Source organism: Engystomops pustulosus, chromosome 2 (assembly GCF_040894005.1).
Source record: "Engystomops pustulosus chromosome 2, aEngPut4.maternal, whole genome shotgun sequence".
Classification (NCBI taxonomy): domain Eukaryota; kingdom Metazoa; phylum Chordata; class Amphibia; order Anura; family Leptodactylidae; genus Engystomops; species Engystomops pustulosus.
The window spans coordinates 265,526,665-265,549,914 of NC_092412.1; the positions used below are offsets into that span (position 1 = coordinate 265,526,665).

General features: G+C 51.4%; 1 protein-coding gene across 6 annotated transcripts in view; it reads left to right on the forward strand.

Annotated features, from left to right (window-relative positions):
• Positions 1–23,250, forward strand: part of LOC140119730 (sperm-associated antigen 17-like) — a 214,173-nt gene that overhangs the window by 111,711 nt on the left and 79,212 nt on the right. For 5 of the 6 annotated variants that reach the window (XM_072139080.1, XM_072139081.1, XM_072139083.1 and 2 more), the window contains exons 10-15: positions 1,033–1,151; positions 1,237–1,374; positions 2,751–2,879; positions 4,162–4,312; positions 16,641–16,868; positions 16,946–16,974. In XM_072139080.1, coding sequence (XP_071995181.1) covers positions 1,033–1,151; positions 1,237–1,374; positions 2,751–2,879; positions 4,162–4,312; positions 16,641–16,868; positions 16,946–16,974 — 794 coding nt within the window. The remainder of the gene's footprint in view (positions 1–1,032; positions 1,152–1,236; positions 1,375–2,750; positions 2,880–4,161; positions 4,313–16,640; positions 16,869–16,945; positions 16,975–23,250) is intronic. The other variant, XM_072139082.1, reaches the window with a different exon arrangement.

Sequence of the window (23,250 nt, forward strand, 5' to 3'; positions counted from 1 at the left end):
TCCTGTCTATGGTGCAGAGGGTCCCAGGTTCGATTCTCAGCCTTAATTAAATAAAGAGCTTGTGTCTGGGGAATCCCTGGAGACCATACATGGACAGATGCTGATCTGACCTGATGACGTGGTCCCTGCTCTCCGCTAACCCGACACTTCTCTGAAAAGGATTCCCTCCCGATGTCTGCTCTGGGGAACCCTAGGAGATGCAGTGACCATATATGGACAGATGCTGATCTGAGCTGATGACGTGGTCCCTGCTCTCTCCGCTAACCCGACACTTCTCTGAAAAGGATTCCCTGCCCGATGTCTGCTCTGGGGAACCCTAGGAGATGCAGTGACCATATATGGACAGATGGTGATCTGAACCTGATGATGTGGTCCCTGCTCTCCGCTAAGCCGACACTTCTCTGAAAAGGATTCCCTGCCCGATGTCTGCTCTGGGGAACCCTAGGAGATGCAGTGACCATATATGGACAGATGGTGATCTGAAGCTGATGACGTGGTCCCTGCTCTCCGCTAACCCGACACTTCTCTGAAAAGGATTCCCTCCCGATGTCTGCTCTGGGGAACCCTAGGAGATGCAGTGACCATATATGGACAGATGCTGATCTGACCTGATGACGTGGTCCCTGCTCTCCGCTAAGCCGACACTTCTCTGAAAAGGATTCCCTGCCCGATGTCTGCTCTGGGGAACCCTAGGAGATGCAGTGACCATATATGGACAGATGCTGATCTGAAGCTGATGACGTGGTCCCTGCTCTCTCAGCTAAGCCGACACTTCTCTGAAAAGGATTCCCTCCCGATGTCTGTAGAAGCCGTTCTGTACTATCAGTTCTAGCTTTCAAAGTATTTACTATGCGGACACAGCGCCGGGATATGCGGGACCTGGGGGGAAAATCCGTGAAAATCCGTGCAGGAAATAATGTGCGGCTAGAGGGGCGTCCGCTGCGGTTCTGCAGCATGGACAGGTTATAAGGCACCGGCTGGACCCTGCGTGGTGTTACTCGCCCCCGCTCTGACGTGTTTGTGTCTCTCCAGGGCAGCCGGAGCCCCCTCCCCTGCAGGACGTGGACACCAGGTTCTACAGGGATCTGCTGCGGGACCTCCCGGACAGCCTGGTGTCGGTGCCGGTCGTTCTGCACTGCATGCTGGAGCAGGTACACGCAGCTTTGGATGTGACTAGAGAGTAATGACTCTGCCGGCTGCTGGTAGTCATGTGACCCCGTTTCTCCCCTCTGACAGGTTGTTGCCATGGAGATGGGTCTAATACCCCCGAGTGAGAAGGCGCCGGACCCCCGAGCTGATGGCCTGGACCCCGACATTGCTGAGCACTTAGTGTCCGCCCTGGACTCACTGTCCCTGTCAGAGAAGGAAAAGAAAGTCAGTGGAGGGGAAGAGGGGGAGGGATAACAATACCGCCATACAGCGTGTAGTAATAATACTGCCATACAGCGTGTAGTAATAATACCGCCATACAGCGTGTAGTAATAATACCGCCATACAGCGTGTAGTAATAATACCGCCATACAGCGTGTAGTAATAATACCGCCATACAACGTGTAGTAATAATACCGCCGTACAGCGTGTAGGGATAATACCGCCATACAGCGTGTAGTAATAATACCGCCATACAACGTGTAGTAATAATACTGCCATACAGCGTGTAGTAATAATACCGCCATATAACATGTACTAATAATACCGCCATACACCGTGTAGTAATAATACCGCCATACAGCGTGTAGTAATAATACCGCCATACAGCGTGTAGTAATAATACCGCCATACACCGTGTAGTAATAATACCGCCGTACAACGTGTAATAATAATACCGCCATACACCGTGTAGTAATAATACCGCCATACAGCGTGTAGTAATAATACTGCCGTACACAGTGTAGTAATAATACCGCCGTACACCGTGTAGTAATAATACCGCCATACAACGTGTAGTAATAATACTGCCGTACACGTGTAGTAATAATACCGCCATACAGCGTGTAGTAATAATACCGCCATACAATGTGTAGTAATAATACCGCCATACAGTGTGTAGTAATAATACCGCCATACAATGTGTAGTAATAATACCGCCATACACCGTGTAGTAATAATACCCCCATACACCGTGTAGTAATAATACCGCCGTACACGTGTAGTAATAATACCGCCGTACACCGTGTAGTAATAATACCGCCGTACAGCGTGTAGTAATAATACCGCCGTACAGCGTGTAGTAATAATACCGCCGTACAGCGTGTAGTAATAATACCGCCGTACAGCGTGTAGTAATAATACCGCCGTACAGCGTGTAGTAATAATACCGCCGTACAGCGTGTAGTAATAATACCGCCGTACAGCGTGTAGTAATAATACCGCCGTACAGCGTGTAGTAATAATACCGCCGTACAGCGTGTAGTAATAATACCGCCGTACAGCGTGTAGTAATAATACCGCCGTACAGCGTGTAGTAATAATACCGCCGTACACCGTGTAGTAATAATACCGCCGTACACCGTGTAGTAATAATACCGCCATACAGCGTGTAGTAATAATACCGCCGTACACCGTGTAGTAATAATACCGCCATACAGCGTGTAGTAATAATACCGCCGTACACCGTGTAGTAATAATACCGCCATACAATGTATAGAATGAATATGCCACTTATAGCGGGTTGTGTCCCGTAGTATTGATACTACATATACTGCCCCCCTGCCCCCTGTTCTGACTGCACCATAAACTTTGATCCCAAGAACCTGCAGAACATTTTACTTGTGAATAAAGAAGAGGAGAGCAAGAAACCGCGGGGCCCCCGACTGATCAGCTACCACGACAAGATCCACGAGAGGAGCCACCAGGAGGGGGTACATGGGGGGAAGGAGGTGTGTAGTACCTGGGGGGGGCGTGTGTAGTACCTGGGAGGGGGGGCGTGTGAAGTACCTGTGGGGGGGGGGCGTGTGTAGTACCTGGGAGGGGGGGCGTGTGTAGTACCTGGGGGGGGCGTGTGTAGTACCTGGGGGGGGCAGGACGTGTGTAGTACCTGGGGGGGGCGTGTGTAGTACCTGGGGGGGGCAGGACGTGTGTAGTACCTGGGGGGCGTGTGTAGTACCTGGGGGGGGGCAGGACGTGTGTAGTACCTGGGGGGGGCGTGTGTAGTACCTGGGGGGGGCAGGACGTGTGTAGTACCTGGGGGGCGTGTGTAGTACCTGGGGGGGGGGCAGGACGTGTGTAGTACCTGGGGGGGGGCAGGACGTGTGTAGTACCAGGGGGGGGGCGTGTGTAGTACCTGGGAGGGGGGGCGTGTGTAGTACCTGGGGGGGGGCAGGACGTGTGTAGTACCTGGGGGGGGCAGGACGTGTGTAGTACCAGGGGTGGGTCCGGACGTGTGTAGTACCTGGGGGGGGGGGGGGGCGTGTGAAGTACCTGGGGGGGGGGGGGCGTGTGTAGTACCTGGGGGGGGACAGGACATGTGTAGTACCTGGGGGGGGGGACGGCAGGACGTGTGTAGTACCTGGGGGGGTCCGGACGTGTGTAGTACCAGGGGGGGGGCGTGTGAAGTACCTGGGGGGGGGACCTGTGTAGTACCTGGGAGGGGGGGCGTGTGTAGTACCTGGGGGGCAGGACGTGTGTAGTACCTGGGGGGGCAGGACGTGTGTAGTACCAGGGGGGGTCCGGACGTGTGTAGTACCTGTGGGGGGGGGGTGTGTGAAGTACCTGGGGGGGGCGTGTGTAGTACCTGGAGGGGGCAGGACGTGTGTAGTACCTGGGGGGGGGCAGGACGTGTGTAGGACCTGTGGTGGGGGCGTGTGTAGTACCTGTGGGGGGGGGGGGGCGTGTGTAGTACCTGGGGGGGGCAGGACGTGTGTAGTACCTGGGGGGGGGCAGGACGTGTGTAGTACCAGGGGGGGTCCGGACGTGTGTAGTACCAGGGGGGGTCCGGACGTGTGTAGGACCTGTGGGGGGGGGGTGTGTGTAGTACCTGGGGGGGGGGGGTAGGATGTGTAGTACCTGGGGGGGGTAGGATGTGTAGTACCTGGGGGGGGGGCGTGTGTAGTACCTGGGGGGGGGGAGGTAGGATGTGTAGTACCTGGGGGGGGGGGGCGTGTGTAGTACCTGGGGGGTGCAGGACTGTGTAGATCCTGACTGGCTGTTGTGTCCCATCAGGTCCCCGGTTTGATCTGCCCCATAGAAGTAGAGGAGATGATGCTCCAGAACCTTCCCGTTTTGCAGCATCTCACTTTTCACCAGCTGAACCCCGAGATCAACTCCCGGCGACTGGGCCAGATCCACAAGCTCATGCACTACTGCAACCCAGGTCAGTATGTGTGCCGCTATAACATAGGTAATTACTGCAACCCAGGTCAGTATGTGTGCCGCTATAACATAGGTAAGTACTGCACCCGAGGTCAGTATGTGTGCCACTATAACATAGGTAAGTACTGCACCCGAGGTCAGTATGTGTACCGCTATAACATAGGTAATTACTGCACCCGAGGTCAGTATGTGTGCCGCTATAACATAGGTAAGTACTGCACCCGAGGTCAGTATGTGTGCCGCTATAACATAGGTAATTACTGCACCCCAGGTCAGTATGTGTACCGCTATAACATAGGTAATTACTGCACCCCAGGTCAGTATGTGTACCGCTATAACATAGGTAATTACTGCACCCCAGGTCAGTATGTGTATCGCTATAACATAGGTAATTACTGCACCCCAGGTCAGTATGTGTACCGCTATAACATAGGTAATTACTGCACCCCAGGTCAGTATGTGTGCCGCTATAACATAGGTAATTACTGCAACCCAGGTCAGTATGTGTGCCGCTATAACATAGGTAATTACTGCAACCCAGGTCAGTATGTGTGCCGCTATAACATAGGTAAGTACTGCACCCGAGGTCAGTATGTGTGCCGCTATAACATAGGTAATTACTGCACCCCAGGTCAGTATGTGTGCCGCTATAACATAGGTAATTACTGCAACCCAGGTCAGTATGTGTGCCACTATAACATAGGTAATTACTGCACCCCAGGTCAGTATGTGTACCGCTATAACATAGGTAATTACTGCACCCCAGGTCAGTATGTGTACCGCTATAACAAAGGTAATTACTGCACCCGAGGTCAGTATGTGTGCCGCTATAACATAGGTAATTACTTCACCCCAGGTCAGTATGTGTGCTCCTATAACATAGGTAATTACTGCACCCCAGGTCAGTATGTGTGCCGCTATAACATAGGTAATTACTTCACCCCAGGTCAGTATGTGTGCTCCTATAACATAGGTAATTACTGCACCCCAGGTCAGTATGTGTGCCGCTGTAACATAGGGAATTACTGCACCCGAAGTCAGTATGTATGCCGCTACAACATAGGTAATTACTGCACCTCAGGTCAGTATGTGTGCTCCTATAACATAGGTAATTACTGCACCCGAGGTCAGTATGTGTGCCGCTATAACATAGGTAAGTACTGCACCCGAGGTCAGTATGTGTGCCGCTATAACATAGGTAATTACTGCACCCCAGGTCAGTATGTGTGCTCCTATAACATAGGTAATTACTGCACCCCAGGTCAGTATGTGTGCCGCTATAACATAGGTAATTACTGCACCCCAGGTCAGTATGTGTGCCGCTATAACATAGGTAATTACTGCACCTCAGGTCAGTATGTGTGCCGCTATAACATAGGTAATTACTGCACCTCAGGTCAGTATGTGTGCTCCTATAACATAGGTAATTACTGCACCCCAGGTCAGTATGTGTGCCGCTATAACATAGGTAATTACTGCACCCGAGGTCAGTATGTGTGCCGCCATAACATAGGTAATTACTGCACCCGAGGTCAGTATGTGTGCCGCTATAACAAAGGTAATTACTGCACCCCAGGTCAGTATGTGTGCCGCTGTAACATAGGTAATTACTGCACCCGAAGTCAGTATGTATGCCGCTATAACATAGGTAATTACTGCACCCCAGGTCAGTATGTGTGCCGCTATAACATAGGTAATTACTGCACCCCAGGTCAGTATGTGTGCCGCTGTAACATAGGGAATTACTGCACCCGAAGTCAGTATGTATGCCGCTACAACATAGGTAATTACTGCACCTCAGGTCAGTATGTGTGCTCCTATAACATAGGTAATTACTGCACCCGAGGTCAGTATGTGTGCCGCTATAACATAGGTAAGTACTGCACCCGAGGTCAGTATGTGTGCCGCTATAACATAGGTAATTACTGCACCCCAGGTCAGTATGTGTGCCGCTATAACATAGGTAATTACTGCACCCCAGGTCAGTATGTGTGCTCCTATAACATAGGTAATTACTGCACCCCAGGTCAGTATGTGTGCCGCTATAACATAGGTAATTACTGCACCCGAGGTCAGTATGTGTGCTCCTATATCATAGGTAATTACTGCACCCGAGGTCAGTATGTGTGCCGCTATAACATAGGTAATTACTGCACCCGAGGTCAGTATGTGTGCCGCTATAACATAGGTAATTACTGCACCCCAGGTCAGTATGTGTGCCGCTATAACATAGGTAATTACTGCACCCCAGGTCAGTATGTGTGCCGCTATAACATAGGTAATTACTGCACCCCAGGTCAGTATGTGTGCCGCTATAACATAGGTAATTACTGCACCTCAGGTCAGTATGTGTGCCGCTATAACAAAGGTAATTACTGCACCCGAGGTCAGTATGTGTGCCGCTATAACATAGGTAATTACTGCACCCGAGGTCAGTATGTGTGCCGCTATAACATAGGTAATTACTGCACCCGAGGTCAGTATGTGTGCCGCTATAACATAGGTAATTACTGCACCCGAGGTCAGTATGTGTGCCGCTATAACATAGGTAATTACTGCACCCGAGGTCAGTATGTGTGCCGCTATAACATAGGTAATTACTGCACCCCAGGTCAGTATGTGTGCTCCTATAACATAGGTAATTACTGCACCCCAGGTCAGTATGTGTGCCGCTATAACATAGGTAATTACTGCACCCCAGGTCAGTATGTGTGCCGCTATAACATAGGTAATTACTGCACCTCAGGTCAGTATGTGTGCCGCTATAACAAAGGTAATTACTGCACCCGAGGTCAGTATGTGTGCTGCTATAACATAGGTAATTACTGCACCCGAGGTCAGTATGTGTGCCGCTATAACATAGGTAATTACTGCACCCGAGGTCAGTATGTGTGCCGCTATAACATAGGTAATTACTGCACCCGAGGTCAGTATGTGTGCCGCTATAACATAGGTAATTACTGCACCCGAGGTCAGTATGTGTGCCGCTATAACATAGGTAATTACTGCACCCCAGGTCAGTATGTGTGCCGCTATAACATAGGTAATTACTGCACCCCAGGTCAGTATGTGTGCCGCTGTTACATAGGTAATTACTGCACCCCAGGTCAGTATGTGTGCCGCTATAACATAGGTAATTACTGCACCCCAGGTCAGTAAGTGTGCCGCTGTAGCCTTTTCTTGTGGTCTGGAGGCAGCCGGGCCCGGGATACCGGAGGGGCTGCCGGTTGCGGCCCAGGGCACGCTGAGGTCCCGGTGCTTGGTGTGGGGACCGGAGGGCTGTCCTACAGCCTGGCAGCTCTCCAGCAGGTGGTGTGTGCAAGAAATATGTAGGGAGAGGCTGAGGTACTGGTTCTCCCTGGGGTAACCCCTGAGTGTCTGTAAGATAAGTCCCTGGGTAATGGATGGGGAGCCTGTGGTGGTAACAGCCGTATACAGGGATCAGACGGAGGCAAGCTAACATGTAGCAGGCATGGACCGGATGGGAATGTAGACTAAAGCTGGCCAGCAGCTATGGCCTCCAGGGGGTCCATGCACAGCACAGCATGTAGGGGGCAGGTGGTAAAGTGCCGGCATGGCATGTGCAGTGTAGGGGAGACGTAAGCCTGCGGTCAGGATCTGACAAATACAAAGACGGTCAGACACAGTCTTATCCACATAGCTGCAAAGATTAACTTATAGGAACTGCCACTAAATATATGCAAATATATTCGCATTGGTTTTACCAGCTTAATGGGTGCACAGGCACGGGAGCTGAAGGTGCTGGTGTCTCGGGAGGGATGGGGGCAGCAGTATCGGGGTCTCCGGGCTGGATCTTACTGTTGTGGAAACAGCACACAATGTTGGGGTACAGTCATAAGCTCAAGAGAACCGGGGTAGACGACCACAGAGGGTCTCTTGGACTGGGTGTTGGACTCAGGGATGTAGACACAGGGGTGAAGGATCGCAGACATCTCTTCAGCCGGTTCCTGTGTACCCGGAGTGGTGGACGGTCTCCTCTTATAATCTCGTAGGCTTCAGGGGAGAGACTGTCTCTTACTAGGTTTGGCTCGCGCTCCCATCGCCCATCTAGCTTACTGGTGGGGTGGTGGTGGTTCCGCAGCCGCACTCCTTCGGGGGTAAGAGGTTCCGCACAAGCATGGCGGTCAAAGTCTCTCTTTTGCTTATGTCGGGCCTCCTCTACCCTCAAATACACAATTTCTCTGGCATCTGCCAGGCGCCTCTAGTGTTCCTGGACCCAATCAGTCTGGGGGAGCAGAGATTGGGAGTGGGGGGCTTCCATGTCCCGGGCATATCTGCAGGGAGATGGCCGTGTTTCCCGAGCATCGGTTAGTAGGGCGTGTATCTGGTGGAGCAATGAGTGGTCTTACTGTGCAGACACACCAGCTCCGGTAGAAGCTTCGGCCAGTCATCAGGGCCATGTTGATGAGGATCTGGTCTGAGTTAAATTTTAGTCCATTACCCTGCAGGTGCTAGGCCGTGGTCCTCATTTTTTTACAGCCATAGAGGGTACACAGTTCTTGGAACACCTGGGATTCTAACGCCGTCCCCTGGTCCATTAGGATTTTCTCTGGACAGCCGTAGGGGAGGATGAATCTTCCAAAGGGCCCCCGCGGTGGTCCTGGCTGGCAAGACTCTGACTGGCACTGTGACTACAAACTTGGTATAGTGGGCGATGATAGTCATTGCATAGGTATGGCTGGACCTGCTGGGTTCCAACTACACGTGGTGGAGGGTCACAATCTCCAGAGGGGGTTGGTTCACAATGGGATGTAGAGGGGCCCTCTGATTATGTCGCTCTCCCCGAGCGATGGCAAAGTCTGGACACTCCCTACACCAGGCCTCGATGTCGGGTTTCAAGGTCACCTAGTAGAAGCGCTTCCGGAGGGTGGCTTTAGTCTTCTGTGCACCAAAGTGTCCGGACTGGTCATTGCACAAATCCATGGTACAGTTTGTCATAAGTGAAGCAGGCCCTGATGCATACTCGGAGTCTTCCTCTGGCGCCACAGTTGAGACTATTGCCCGTCATCCCTTTGCGGACCGATTCTTTCAGGCACTCGCCCACTAGAGAGATAGTCCATCAATTCTCCTATGGCGCGCCTATCAGCCTGAAGACTCATCCACAGGTCCATCTCTGCGGGTGGCGCAGACTCTTCTTGTTGCTTGATCCGGACTCTGCAAACTTCTCTTACACCGCCAGGACTTACATGGAATTACCTTCCATCAATCACTTAGCATTGTAGATAGGGAGTTCTGGAGAGCCTTCAGCCCTTCAGGATAGCAGTGGCGGAGGACATTGGTACCCAACACCAGGGAGAAGTTACTGTCTGGTAAACTCGGTATCCCCGATGGTTAATGTGTGGTCGTGCCAGTAGCCGCGGATGGGTACAGTTTTCCCATTAGTAGCAATAAGCCTTTGGAGGCTGTGACAGGGAGGCTCCTCTTCAGCATTTCTCAGTTAGCATTGTGGATGGTGGTCACTTGTGAACCGCTCCCATTGCTGATTTATCTGGGCAGTGTGTGCATGTTGCCAGAACCCCTCTGGACTCGGGTCTACAGTCTGTTCTTCCAGCTGTTATGGGGGAATAGGCTGAACCTAATCAAGAGGGAGGTTACTTACCGCACGAGGAGACAAGGAGGGTTGTGTATGGTCAACCCTGTGGTGTTCCTAGTGAATACCTTTCTTAAGATCAATGTGGCAAACCTCTGGAAAGAGAGGGCTCCTCCGTGGGTATACTCCTGTAGGGGATGGGCTCCTCCGTGGGTATACTCCTGCAGGGGATGGGCTCCTCCGTGGGTATACTCCTGCAGGGGATGGGCTCCTCCGTGGGTATACTCCTGCAGGGGATGGGCTCCTCCGTGGGTATACTCCTGCAGGGGATGGGCTCCTCCGTGGGTATACTCCTGCAGGGGATGGGCTCCTCCGTGGGTATACTCCTGCAGGGGATGGGCTCCTCCGTGGGTATACTCCTGCAGGGGATGGGCTCCTCCGTGGGTATACTCCTGCAGGGGATGGGCTCCTCCGTGGGTATACTCCTGCAGGGGATGGGCTCCTCCGTGGGTATACTCCTGTAGGGGATGGGCTCCTCCGTGGGTATACTCCTGCAGGGGATGGGCTCCTCCGTGGGTATACTCCTGCAGGGGATGGGCTCCTCCGTGGGTATACTCCTGTAGGGGATGGGCTCCTCCGTGGGTATACTCCTGCAGGGGATGGGCTCCTCCGTGGGTATACTCCTGCAGGGGATGGGCTCCTCCGTGGGTATACTCCTGCAGGGGATGGGCTCCTCCGTGGGTATACTCCTGCAGGGGATGGGCTCCTCCGTGGGTATACTCCTGCAGGGGATGGGCTCCTCCGTGGGTATACTCCTGTAGGGGATGGGCTCCTCCGTGGGTATACTCCTGCAGGGGATGGGCTCCTCCGTGGGTATACTCCTGCAGGGGATGGGCTCCTCCGTGGGTATACTCCTGCAGGGGATGGGCTCCTCCGTGGGTATACTCCTGCAGGGGATGGGCTCCTCCGTGGGTATACTCCTGCAGGGGATGGGCTCCTCCGTGGGTATACTCCTGCAGGGGATGGGCTCCTCCGTGGGTATACTCCTGCAGGGGATGGGCTCCTCCGTGGGTATACTCCTGCAGGGGATGGGCTCCTCCGTGGGTATACTCCTGCAGGGGATGGGCTCCTCCGTGGGTATACTCCTGCAGGGGATGGGCTCCTCCGTGGGTATACTCCTGCAGGGGATGGGCTCCTCCGTGGGTATACTCCTGCAGGGGATGGGCTCCTCCGTGGGTATACTCCTGCAGGGGATGGGCTCCTCCTTGGGTATACTCCTGCAGGGGATGGGCTCCTCCGTGGGTATACTCCTGTAGGGGATGGGCTCCTCCGTGGGTATACTCCTGCAGGGGATGGGCTCCTCCGTGGGTATACTCCTGCAGGGGATGGGCTCCTCCGTGGGTATACTCCTGCAGGGGATGGGCTCCTCTGTGGGTATACTCCTGTAGGGGATGGGCTCCTCCGTGGGTATACTCCTGCAGGGGATGGGCTCCTCCGTGGGTATACTCCTGCAGGGGATGGGCTCCTCCGTGGGTATACTCCTGCAGGGGGTGGGCTCCTCCGTGGGTATACTCCTGCAGGGGATGGGCTCCTCCGTGGGTATACTCCTGCAGGGGATGGTTTCGGCCTTTCTTCCAGGAATGGGAGACAGGAGGGCAAGTGAAGGATCTCCGCACACCGCATGGGCATCTTCCGGCTTACGCTACCCCGGTTCTGAAGGTGATTCGCCGGTGGGGTCTGGGAATGTGGGAGATCAGGACCATGTCGAGGAAACTCCTTGACAAGAGGGTTCTGTTGACCCATTTCCAGAAGCCTCTGGCCCTCAGGGATTGCCCAAGTCGGGATCTGGGGGTGGGTTTGAGTTTATTGAATTCCATCAGGATCCCCTTGAAGTTTTGGGACGTGACTTGGCGCTGCTTCCATGGAAAGCTGTGTGTGAGGGACAATCTGAAGTGTAGGAGCTCTGAGGAAAGGGGTTGTCCCCGGGAGGAGTGCGGTGGCCTGCTGGAGAGCATGGACCACTTCCTGCTTCAGTGCCCCTTTAACACAGAGGTGTACAACCGGGTGGGCGCTTCCATCCATTGGCCCGGGTTGGCTGGTCTCTCCTATGCGGAGTGGGCCTATGGAGCATTCAGAGGCCTGGGTGGCCGGGACCGCTGCACGTTATTCCTAGTTAGTCTAGTGGTCAGGTACCACACGTGGAACGCACGGTGCTTAGTATCGACGCAGCGTAAAATCCTCCCGGTGGATGAGGTGGTTAGGAACATTCCAAACCTGAGATGACTGCAGGAAACACGGAGGAATGCTGATACACTGGCACACAGAGGAACACTGGTGAGGTTGGCACAGACAGTAGATTCCCCTGGACAGGAACCCTGGAAGGCACAGCAGGTCACAGCAATGGTAGCAACACAGAGGATCGCTGGTAACGCTGGAACACAGAGGAACACAGGAAACACTGGAGGGCTTTCTCTTAGCAGGAAATGATGTTGAAGATCCGGGGGGAGTGAAGGGAGGTGCCGGATTATAAGGGCGAGCCGGATTAGCATGAGCCAATCAGGAGGACGCTGGCCCTTTAAGTCGTGCGCGGCCTAGCAGGAGGAGAGCCAGGAGCGTGGAGAGGTGAGTCCAGGCCGGGGAGCGGGACAGCGGCAGCGGGTGCATTTGTGACACAGGTGAGTTGTTGTAAATATTTAGTATATATTGTACATAATGTTTGTTTTATGTTTTTGTTATGTTTTGTATTATATATTTTAATAAAAGATCTACAGATGGTATAACACGGGTATAATGGACAGATGGTATAACACGGGTATAATGGACAGATGGTATAACACGGGTACAATGCACAGATGGTATAACACGGGTATAATGCACAGATGGTATAACACGGGTATAATGGACAGATGGTATAACACGGGTATAATGTACACATGGTATAACACGGGTATAATGGACAGATGGTATAACACGGGTATAATGTACAGATGGTATAACACGGGTATAATGGACAGATGGTATAACACGGGTATAATGCACAGATGGTATAACACGGGTATAATGCACAGATGGTATAACACGGGTATAATGTACAGATGGTATAACACGGGTATAATGGACAGATGGTATAACACGGGTATAATGGACAGATGGTACAACACGGGTACAATGCACAGATGGTATAACACGGGTATAATGTACAGATGGTATAACACGGGTATAATGTACAGATGGTATAACACGGGTATAATGCACAGATGGTATAACACGGGTATAATGTACAGATGGCATAACACGGGTATAATGTACAGATGGCATAACACGGGTATAATGGACAGATGGTATAACACGGGTATAATGAACAGATGGTATAACACGGGTATAATGGACAGATGGTATAACACGGGTATAATGGACAGGTGGTATAACACGGGTATAATGCACAGATGGTATAACACGGGTATAATGTACAGATGGTATAACACGGGTATAATGCACAGATGGTATAACACGGGTATAATGGACAGATGGTATAACACGGGTATAATGTACACATGGTATAACACGGGTATAATGTACACATGGTATAACACGGGTATAATGGACAGATGGCATAACACGGGTATAATGTACAGATGGCATAACACGGGTATAATGGACAGATGGTATAACACGGGTATAATGTACAGATGGTATAACACGGGTATAATGTACAGATGGTATAACACGGGTATAATGGACAGATGGTATAACACGGGTATAATGTACAGATTGTATAACACGGGTATAATGCACAGATGGTATAACACGGGTATAATGTACACATGGTATAACACGGGTATAATGGACAGATGGTATAACACGGGTATAATGGACAGATGGTATAACACGGGTATAATGCACAGATGGTATAACACGGGTATAATGCACAGATGGTATAACACGGGTATAATGCACAGATGGTATAACACGGGTATAATGTACACATGGTATAACACGGGTATAATGTACAGATGGTATAACACGGGTATAATGGACAGATGGTATAACACGGGTATAATGTACAGATGGTATAACACGGGTATAATGTACACATGGTATAACACGGGTATAATGGACAGATGGTATAACACGGGTATAATGGACAGATGGTATAACACGGGTATAATGTACACATGGTATAACACGGGTATAATGTACACATGGTATAACACGGGTATAATGGACAGATGGTATAACACGGGTATAATGTACACATGGTATAACACGGGTATAATGTACACATGGTATAACACGGGTATAATGTACAGATGGTATAACACGGGTATAATGGACAGATGGTATAACACGGGTATAATGTACACATGGTATAACACGGGTATAATGTACAGATGGTATAACACGGGTATAATGTACACATGGTATAACACGGGTATAATGTACACATGGTATAACACGGGTATAATGTACAGATGGTATAACACGGGTATAATGGACAGATGGTATAACACGGGTATAATGTACAGATGGTATAACACGGGTATAATGTACACATGGTATAACACGGGTATAATGGACAGATGGTATAACACGGGTATAATGGACAGATGGTATAACACGGGTATAATGTACAGATGGTATAACACGGGTATAATGTACAGATGGTATAACACGGGTATAATGGACAGATGGTTTAACACGGGTATAATGTACACATGGTATAACACGGGTATAATGTACAGATGGTATAACACGGGTATAATGGACAGATGGTATAACACGGGTATAATGGACAGATGGTATAACACGGGTATAATGGACAGATGGTTTAACACGGGTATAATGTACACATGGTATAACACGGGTATAATGTACAGATGGTATAACACGGGTATAATGTACAGATGGTATAACACGGGTATAATGGACAGATGGTATAACACGGGTATAATGTACAGATGGTATAACACGGGTATAATGGACAGATGGTATAACACGGGTATAATGTACACATGGTATAACACGGGTATAATGGACAGATGGTATAACACGGGTATAATGTACAGATGGTATAACACGGGTATAATGGACAGATGGTATAACACGGGTATAATGTACAGATGGTATAACACGGGTATAATGGACAGATGGTATAACACGGGTATAATGTACAGATGGTATAACACGGGTATAATGCACAGATGGTATAACACGGGTATAATGCACAGATGGTATAACACGGGTATAATGTACACATGGTATAACACGGGTATAATGTACACATGGTATAACACGGGTATAATGTACACATGGTATAACACGGGTATAATGTACACATGGTATAACACGGGTATAATGGACAGATGGTATAACACGGGTATAATGCACAGATGGTATAACACGGGTATAATGTACACATGGTATAACACGGGTATAATGTACACATGGTATAACACGGGTATAATGGACAGATGGTATAACACGGGTATAATGGACAGATGGTATAACACGGGTATAATGCACAGATGGTATAACACGGGTATAATGCACAGATGGTATAACACGGGTATAATGTACAGATGGTATAACACGGGTATAATGTACAGATGGTATAACACGGGTATAATGCACAGATGGTATAACACGGGTATAATGCACAGATGGTATAACACGGGTATAATGTACACATGGTATAACACGGGTATAATGTACACATGGTATAACACGGGTATAATGTACACATGGTATAACACGGGTATAATGTACAGATGGTATAACACGGGTATAATGGACAGATGGTATAACATGGGTATAATGGACAGATGGTATAACACGGGTATAATGCACAGATGGTATAACACGGGTATAATGTACAGATGGTATAACACGGGTATAATGCACAGATGGTATAACACGGGTATAATGTACAGATGGTATAACACGGGTATAATGTACAGATGGTATAACACGGGTATAATGTACAGATGGTATAACACGGGTATAATGTACACATGGTATAACACGGGTATAATGTACAGATGGTATAACACGGGTATAATGTACACATGGTATAACACGGGTATAATGTACACATGGTATAACACGGGTATAATGGACAGATGGTATAACACGGGTATAATGCACAGATGGTATAACACGGGTATAATGGACAGATGGTATAACACGGGTATAATGCACAGATGGTATAACACGGGTATAATGTACACATGGTATAACACGGGTATAATGTACAGATGGTATAACACGGGTATAATGTACAGATTGTATAACACGGGTATAAAGGACAGATGGTATAACACGGGTATAATGTACAGATGGTATAACACGGGTATAATGTACAGATGGTATAACACGGGTATAATGTACACATGGTATAACACGGGTATAATGTACAGATGGTATAACACGGGTATAATGTACACATGGTATAACACGGGTATAATGTACACATGGTATAACACGGGTATAATGGACAGATGGTATAACACGGGTATAATGGACAGATGGTATAACACGGGTATAATGCACAGATGGTATAACACGGGTATAATGGACAGATGGTATAACACGGGTATAATGCACAGATGGTATAACACGGGTATAATGTACACATGGTATAACACGGGTATAATGTACAGATGGTATAACACGGGTATAATATACAGATTGTATAACACGGGTATAAAGGACAGATGGTATAACACGGGTATAATGTACAGATGGTATAACACGGGTAATTTGTCTCGCTCTTCTGCAGATTCCCGCTCCTGGGAGGAGATCACGCGGGCATTTAAGCTGCTGACGCTGGAGAGTTTGGAGCTCAGCGGGTTTGATGAGTTTGGAGAGCTGGCGGGCAGCGGGGCGAGGCTGGCGGGCAGCGGGGCGAGGCTGGCGGGAGACGACCCCATCCCCTGGGACAATCCCACCGCATTTGCCCAAGAGATGATGAGGATTTCCAGCGTTCGGAGGATGTACAAGGATTACGGTAGGTACCGCCCCCAGCGCCACCGCTGACGAGACCCAAACCCAAATCTGACTGCACCAATAACTTGTCACCTGCAGGGGGAGGCGCAGCACAAGAGGCAAATCAGGTGAGAGACATGTGACCTGCACTCAGCTTTCCCAGAGGACGGAATGGTAACACAAAGTGAGAGCAAGTAATCCTTGTCTCCCAGCAGAGGCCCCCCCTATATCACATCATGTCCCCCAGCAGAGGCCCCCTCTATATCACATCATGTCCCCCAGCAGAGGCCCCCTCTATATCACATCATGTCCCCCAGCAGAGGCCCCCTCTATATCACATCATGTCCCCCAGCAGACGACCCCTCTATATCACATCATGTCCCCCAGCAGAGGCCCCCTCTATATCACATAATGTCTCCCAGCAGAGGCCCCCTCTATATCACATCATGTGTCCCAGCAGAGGCCCCTCTATATCACATCATGTCCCCCAGCAGAGGCCCCCTCTATATCACATCATGTCCCCCAGCAGAGGCCCCCTCTATATCACATCATGTGTCCCAGCAGAGGCTCCTGTATATCACATCATGTCCCCCAGCAGAGGCCCCCCCTATATCACATCATGTCCCCCAGCAGAGGCCCCCTCTATATCACATAATGTCTCCCAGCAGAGGCCCCCTCTATATCACATCATGTCCCCCAGCAGAGGCCCCCTCTATATCACATCATGTCCCCCAGCAGAGGCCCCCTCTATATCACATAATGTCTCCCAGCAGAGGCCCCCTCTATATCACATCATGTGTCCCAGCAGAGGCCCCCTCTATATCACATCATGTCCCCCAGCAGAGGCCCCCTCTATATCACATCATGTCCCCCAGCAGAGGCTCCTGTATATTACATCATGTTCCCCAGCAGAGGCCCCCTCTATATCACATCATGTGTCCCAGCAGAGGCTCCTGTATATTACATCATGTTCCCCAGCAGAGGCCCCCTCTATATCACATCATGTCCCCCAGCAGAGGCCCCCCCTATATCACATCATGTCCCCCAGCAGAGGCCCCCCATATATCACATCATGTCTCCCAGCAGAGGCCCCCTCTATATCACATCATGTCCCCCAGCAGAGGTCCCTCTATATCACATCATGTCTCCCAGCAGAGGCCCCCTCTATATCACATCATGTCCCCCAGCAGAGGACCCCTCTATATCACATCATGTGTCCCAGCAGAGGCCCCCTCTATATCACATCATGTGTCCCAGCAGAGGCCCCTCTATATCACATCATGTCCCCCAGCAGAGGCCCCCTCTATATCACATCATGTCTCCCAGCAGAGGCCCCCTCTATATCACATCATGTCCCCCAGCAGAGGCCCCCTCTATATCACATCATGTCCCCCAGCAGAGGCCCCCTCTATATCACATCATGTCTCCCAGCAGAGGCCCCCTCTATATCACATCATGTCCCCCAGCAGAGGCTCCTGTATATCACATCATGTGTCCCAGCAGAGGCCCCCTCTATATCACATCATGTCTCCCAGCAGAGGACCCCTCTATATCACATCATGTCCCCCAGCAGAGGCTCCTGTATATCACATCATGTCCCCCAGCAGAGGCCCCCTCTATATCACATCATGTCTCCCAGCAGAGGCCCCCTCTATATCACATCATGTGTCCCAGCAGAGGCCCCTCTATATCACATCATGTCCCCCAGCAGAGGCCCCCTCTATATCACATCATGTCCCCCAGCAGAGGCCCCCTCTATATCACATCATGTCCCCCAGCAGAGGCCCCCTCTATATCACATAATGTCTCCCAGCAGAGGCCCCCTCTATATCACATCATGTGTCCCAGCAGAGGTCCCTCTATATCACATCATGTCCCCCAGCAGAGGCCCCCTCTATATCACATCATGTCCCCCAGCAGAGGCTCCCTCTATATCACATCATGTCCCCCAGCAGAGGCCCCCTCTATATCACATCATGTGTCCCAGCAGAGGCTCCTGTATATCACATCATGTCCCCCAGCAGAGGCTCCCTCTATATCACATCATGTCTCCCAGCAGAGGCCCCCTCTATATCACATCATGTCCCCCAGCAGATGCCCCCCCTATATCACATCATGTCCCCCAGCAGAGGCCCCCCATATATCACATCATGTCTCTCAGCAGAGGCCCCCTCTATATCACATCATGTCCCCCAGCAGAGGTCCCTCTATATCACATCATGTCTCCCAGCAGAGGCCCCCTCTATATCACATCATGTCCCCCAGCAGAGGACCCCTCTATATCACATCATGTGTCCCAGCAGAGGCCCCCTCTATATCACATCATGTGTCCCAGCAGAGGCCCCTCTATATCACATCATGTCCCCCAGCAGAGGCCCCCTCTATATCACATCATGGCTCCCAGCAGAGGCCCCCTCTATATCACATCATGTCCCCCAGCAGAGGCCCCCTCTATATCACATCATGTCCCCCAGCAGAGGCCCCCTCTATATCACATCATGTCTCCCAGCAGAGGCCCCCTCTATATCACATCATGTCCCCCAGCAGAGGCTCCTGTATATCACATCATGTGTCCCAGCAGAGGCCCCCTCTATATCACATCATGTCTCCCAGCAGAGGACCCCTCTATATCACATCATGTCCCCCAGCAGAGGACCCCTCTATATCACATCATGTCCCCCAGCAGAGGACCCCTCTATATCACATCATGTCTCCCAGCAGAGGACCCCTCTATATCACATCATGTCCCCCAGCAGAGGCCCCCCCTATATCACATCATGTCCCCCAGCAGAGGCCCCCTCTATATCACATCATGTCTCCCAGCAGAGGCCCCCTCTATATCACATCATGTGTCCCAGCAGAGGCCCCTCTATATCACATCATGTCCCCCAGCAGAGGCCCCCTCTATATCACATCATGTCTCCCAGCAGAGGCCCCCTCTATATCACATCATGTGTCCCAGCAGAGGCCCCTCTATATCACATAATGTCTCCCAGCAGAGGCCCCCTCTATATCACATCATGTCCCCCAGCAGAGGACCCCTCTATATCACATCATGTCCCCCAGCAGAGGCCCCCTATATCACATCATGTCCCCCAGCAGAGGCCCCCTCTATATCACATCATGTCCCCCAGCAGAGGCCCCCTCTATATCACATCATGTCCCCCAGCAGAGGCCCCCTCTATATCACATCATGTCCCCCAGCAGAGGACCCCCCTATATCACATCATGTCTCCCAGCAGAGGCCCCCTCTATATCACATCATGTCCCCCAGCAGAGGCCCCCCCTATATCACATCATGTCCCCCAGCAGAGGCCCCCTCTATATCACATCATGTCTCCCAGCAGAGGCCCCTCTATATCACATCATGTCTCCCAGCAGAGGACCCCTCTATATCACATCATGTCTCCCAGCAGAGGCCCCTCTATATCACATCATGTCTCCCAGCAGAGGCCCCCTCTATATCACATCATGTCCCCCAGCAGAGGCCCCCCCTATATCACATCATGTCCCCCAGCAGAGGCCCCCTCTATATCACATCATGTCCCCCAGCAGAGGCCCCCTCTATATCACATCATGTCCCCCAGCAGAGGACCCCTCTATATCACATCATGTCCCCCAGCAGAGGCCCCCTCTATATCACATCATGTCCCCCAGCAGAGGCCCCCTCTATATCACATCATGTCTCCCAGCAAAGGCCCCCTCTATATCACATCATGTCCCCCAGCAGAGGCCCCCTCTATATCACATCATGTCCCCCAGCAGAGGCTCCTGTATATCACATCATGTGTCCCAGCAGAGGCCCCCTCTATATCACATCATGTCCCCCAGCAGAGGCCCCCCCTATATCACATCATGTCCCCCAGCAGAGGCCCCCTCTATATCACATCATGTCTCCCAGCAGAGGCTCCTGTATATCACATCATGTGTCCCAGCAGAGGCCCCCTCTATATCACATCATGTCCCCCAGCAGAGGCCCCCCCCTATATCACATCATGTCTCCCAGCAGAGGACCCCTCTATATCACATCATGTCCCCCAGCAGAGGACCCCTCTATATCACATCATGTCTCCCAGCAGAGGCTCCCCCTATATCACATCATGTGTCCCAGCAGAGGCCCCCTCTATATCACATCATGTCGCCCAGCAGAGGCCCCCCCTATATCACATCATGTCCCCCAGCAGAGGCCCCCTCTATATCACATCATGTCCCCCAGCAGAGGCCCCCTCTATATCACATCATGTATCCTAGCATAGGCCCCTCTATATCACATCATGTCCCCCAGCACAGGCCCCCCATATATCACATCATGTGTCCCAGCAGAGGCCCCCTCTATATCACATCATGTCCCCCAGCAGAGGCCCCCTCTATATCACATCATGTCCCCCAGCAGAGGCCCCCCCTATATCACATCATGTCCCCCAGCAGAGGACCCCTCTATATCACATCATGTCTCCCAGCAGAGGCCCCCTTTATATCACATCATGTGTCCCAGCAGAAGCCCCCCCTACATCACATCATGTCTCCCAGCAGAGGCCCCCCCTATATCACATCATGTCCCCCAGCAGAGGCCCCTCTATATCACATCATGTCCCCCAGCAGAGGCCCCCCCTATATCACATCATGTGTCCCAGCAGAGGCCCCCTCTATATCACATCATGTCTCCCAGCAGAGGCTCCTGTATATCACATCATGTGTCCCAGCAGAGGCCCTCTCTATATCACATCATGTCCCCCAGCAGAGGACCCCTCTATATCACATCATGTCCCCCAGCAGAGGACCCCTCTATATCACATCATGTCCCCCAGCAGAGGCCCCTTCTATATCACATCATGTCCCCCAGCAGAGGCCCCCACTATATCACATCATGTCTCCCAGCAGAGGCCCCCTCTATATCACATCATGTCCCCCAGCAGAGGCCCCCCCTATATCACATCATGTCCCCCAGCAGAGGCCCCCTCTATATCACATCATGTCCCCCAGCAGAGGCCCCCTCTATATCACATCATGTATCCTAGCATAGGCCCCTCTATATCACATCATGTCCCCCAGCACAGGCCCCCCATATATCACATCATGTCTCCCAGCAGAGGCCCCTTCTATATCACATCATGTCCCCCAGCAGAGGCTCCCTCTATATCACATAATGTCCCCCAGCAGAGGCCCCCTCTATATCACATCATGTCTCCCAGCAGAGGCCCCTTCTATATCACATCATGTCCCCCAGCAGAGGCTCCCTCTATATCACATAATGTCCCCCAGCAGAGGCCCCCTCTATATCACATCATGTCCCCCAGCAGAGGCCCCCTCTATATCACATCATGTCCCCCAGCCGAGGCCCCCTCTATATCACATCATGTCTCCCAGCAGAGGCCCCCTCTATATCACATAATGTCTCCCAGCAGAGGCTCCCTCTATATCACATCATGTCTCCCAGCAGAGGCCCCCCCCTATATCACATCATGTCTCCCAGCAGAGGACCCCTCTATATCACATCATGTCCCCCAGCAGAGGCCCCCTCTATATCACATCATGTCCCCCAGCAGAGGCTCCTGTATATCACATCATGTCCCCCAGCAGAGGCCCCCTCTATATCACATCATGTCCCCCAGCAGAGGCCCCCTCTATATCACATCATGTCCCCCAGCAGAGGCCCCCTCTATATCACATCATGTCCCCCAGCAGAGGCCCCCTCTATATCACATCATGTCCCCCAGCAGAGGCCCCCTCTATATCACATCATGTCTCCCAGCAGAGGCCCCCTCTATATCACATCATGTCCCCCAGCAGAGGCCCCCTCTATATCACATCATGTCTCCCAGCCTAGGTCCCTCTATATCACATCATGTCCCCCAGCAGAGGCCCCCTCTATATCACATCATGTCCCCCAGCAGAGGCCCCCTCTATATCACATCATGTCTCCCAGCCTAGGTCCCTCTATATCACATCATGTCCCCCAGCAGAGGCCCCCTCTATATCACATCATGTCCCCCAGCCGAGGCCCCCTCTATATCACATCATGTCTCCCAGCAGAGGCCCCCTCTATATCACATAATGTCCCCCAGCAGAGGCCCCCTCTATATCACATCATGTCTCCCAACAGAGGCCCCCTCTATATCACATCATGTCCCCCAGCAGAGGCCCCCTCTATATCACATCATGTCCCCCAGCAGAGGCCCCCTCTATATCACATCATGTCTCCCAGCAGAGGCTCCTGTATATCACATCATGTCCCCCAGCAGAGGCCCCCTCTATATCACATCATGTCCCCCAGCAGAGGCCCCCTCTATATCACATCATGTCTCCCAGCAGAGGCCCCCTCTATATCACATCATGTCCCCCAGCAGAGGCCCCCTCTATATCACATCATGTCTCCCAGCCTAGGTCCCTCTATATCACATCAT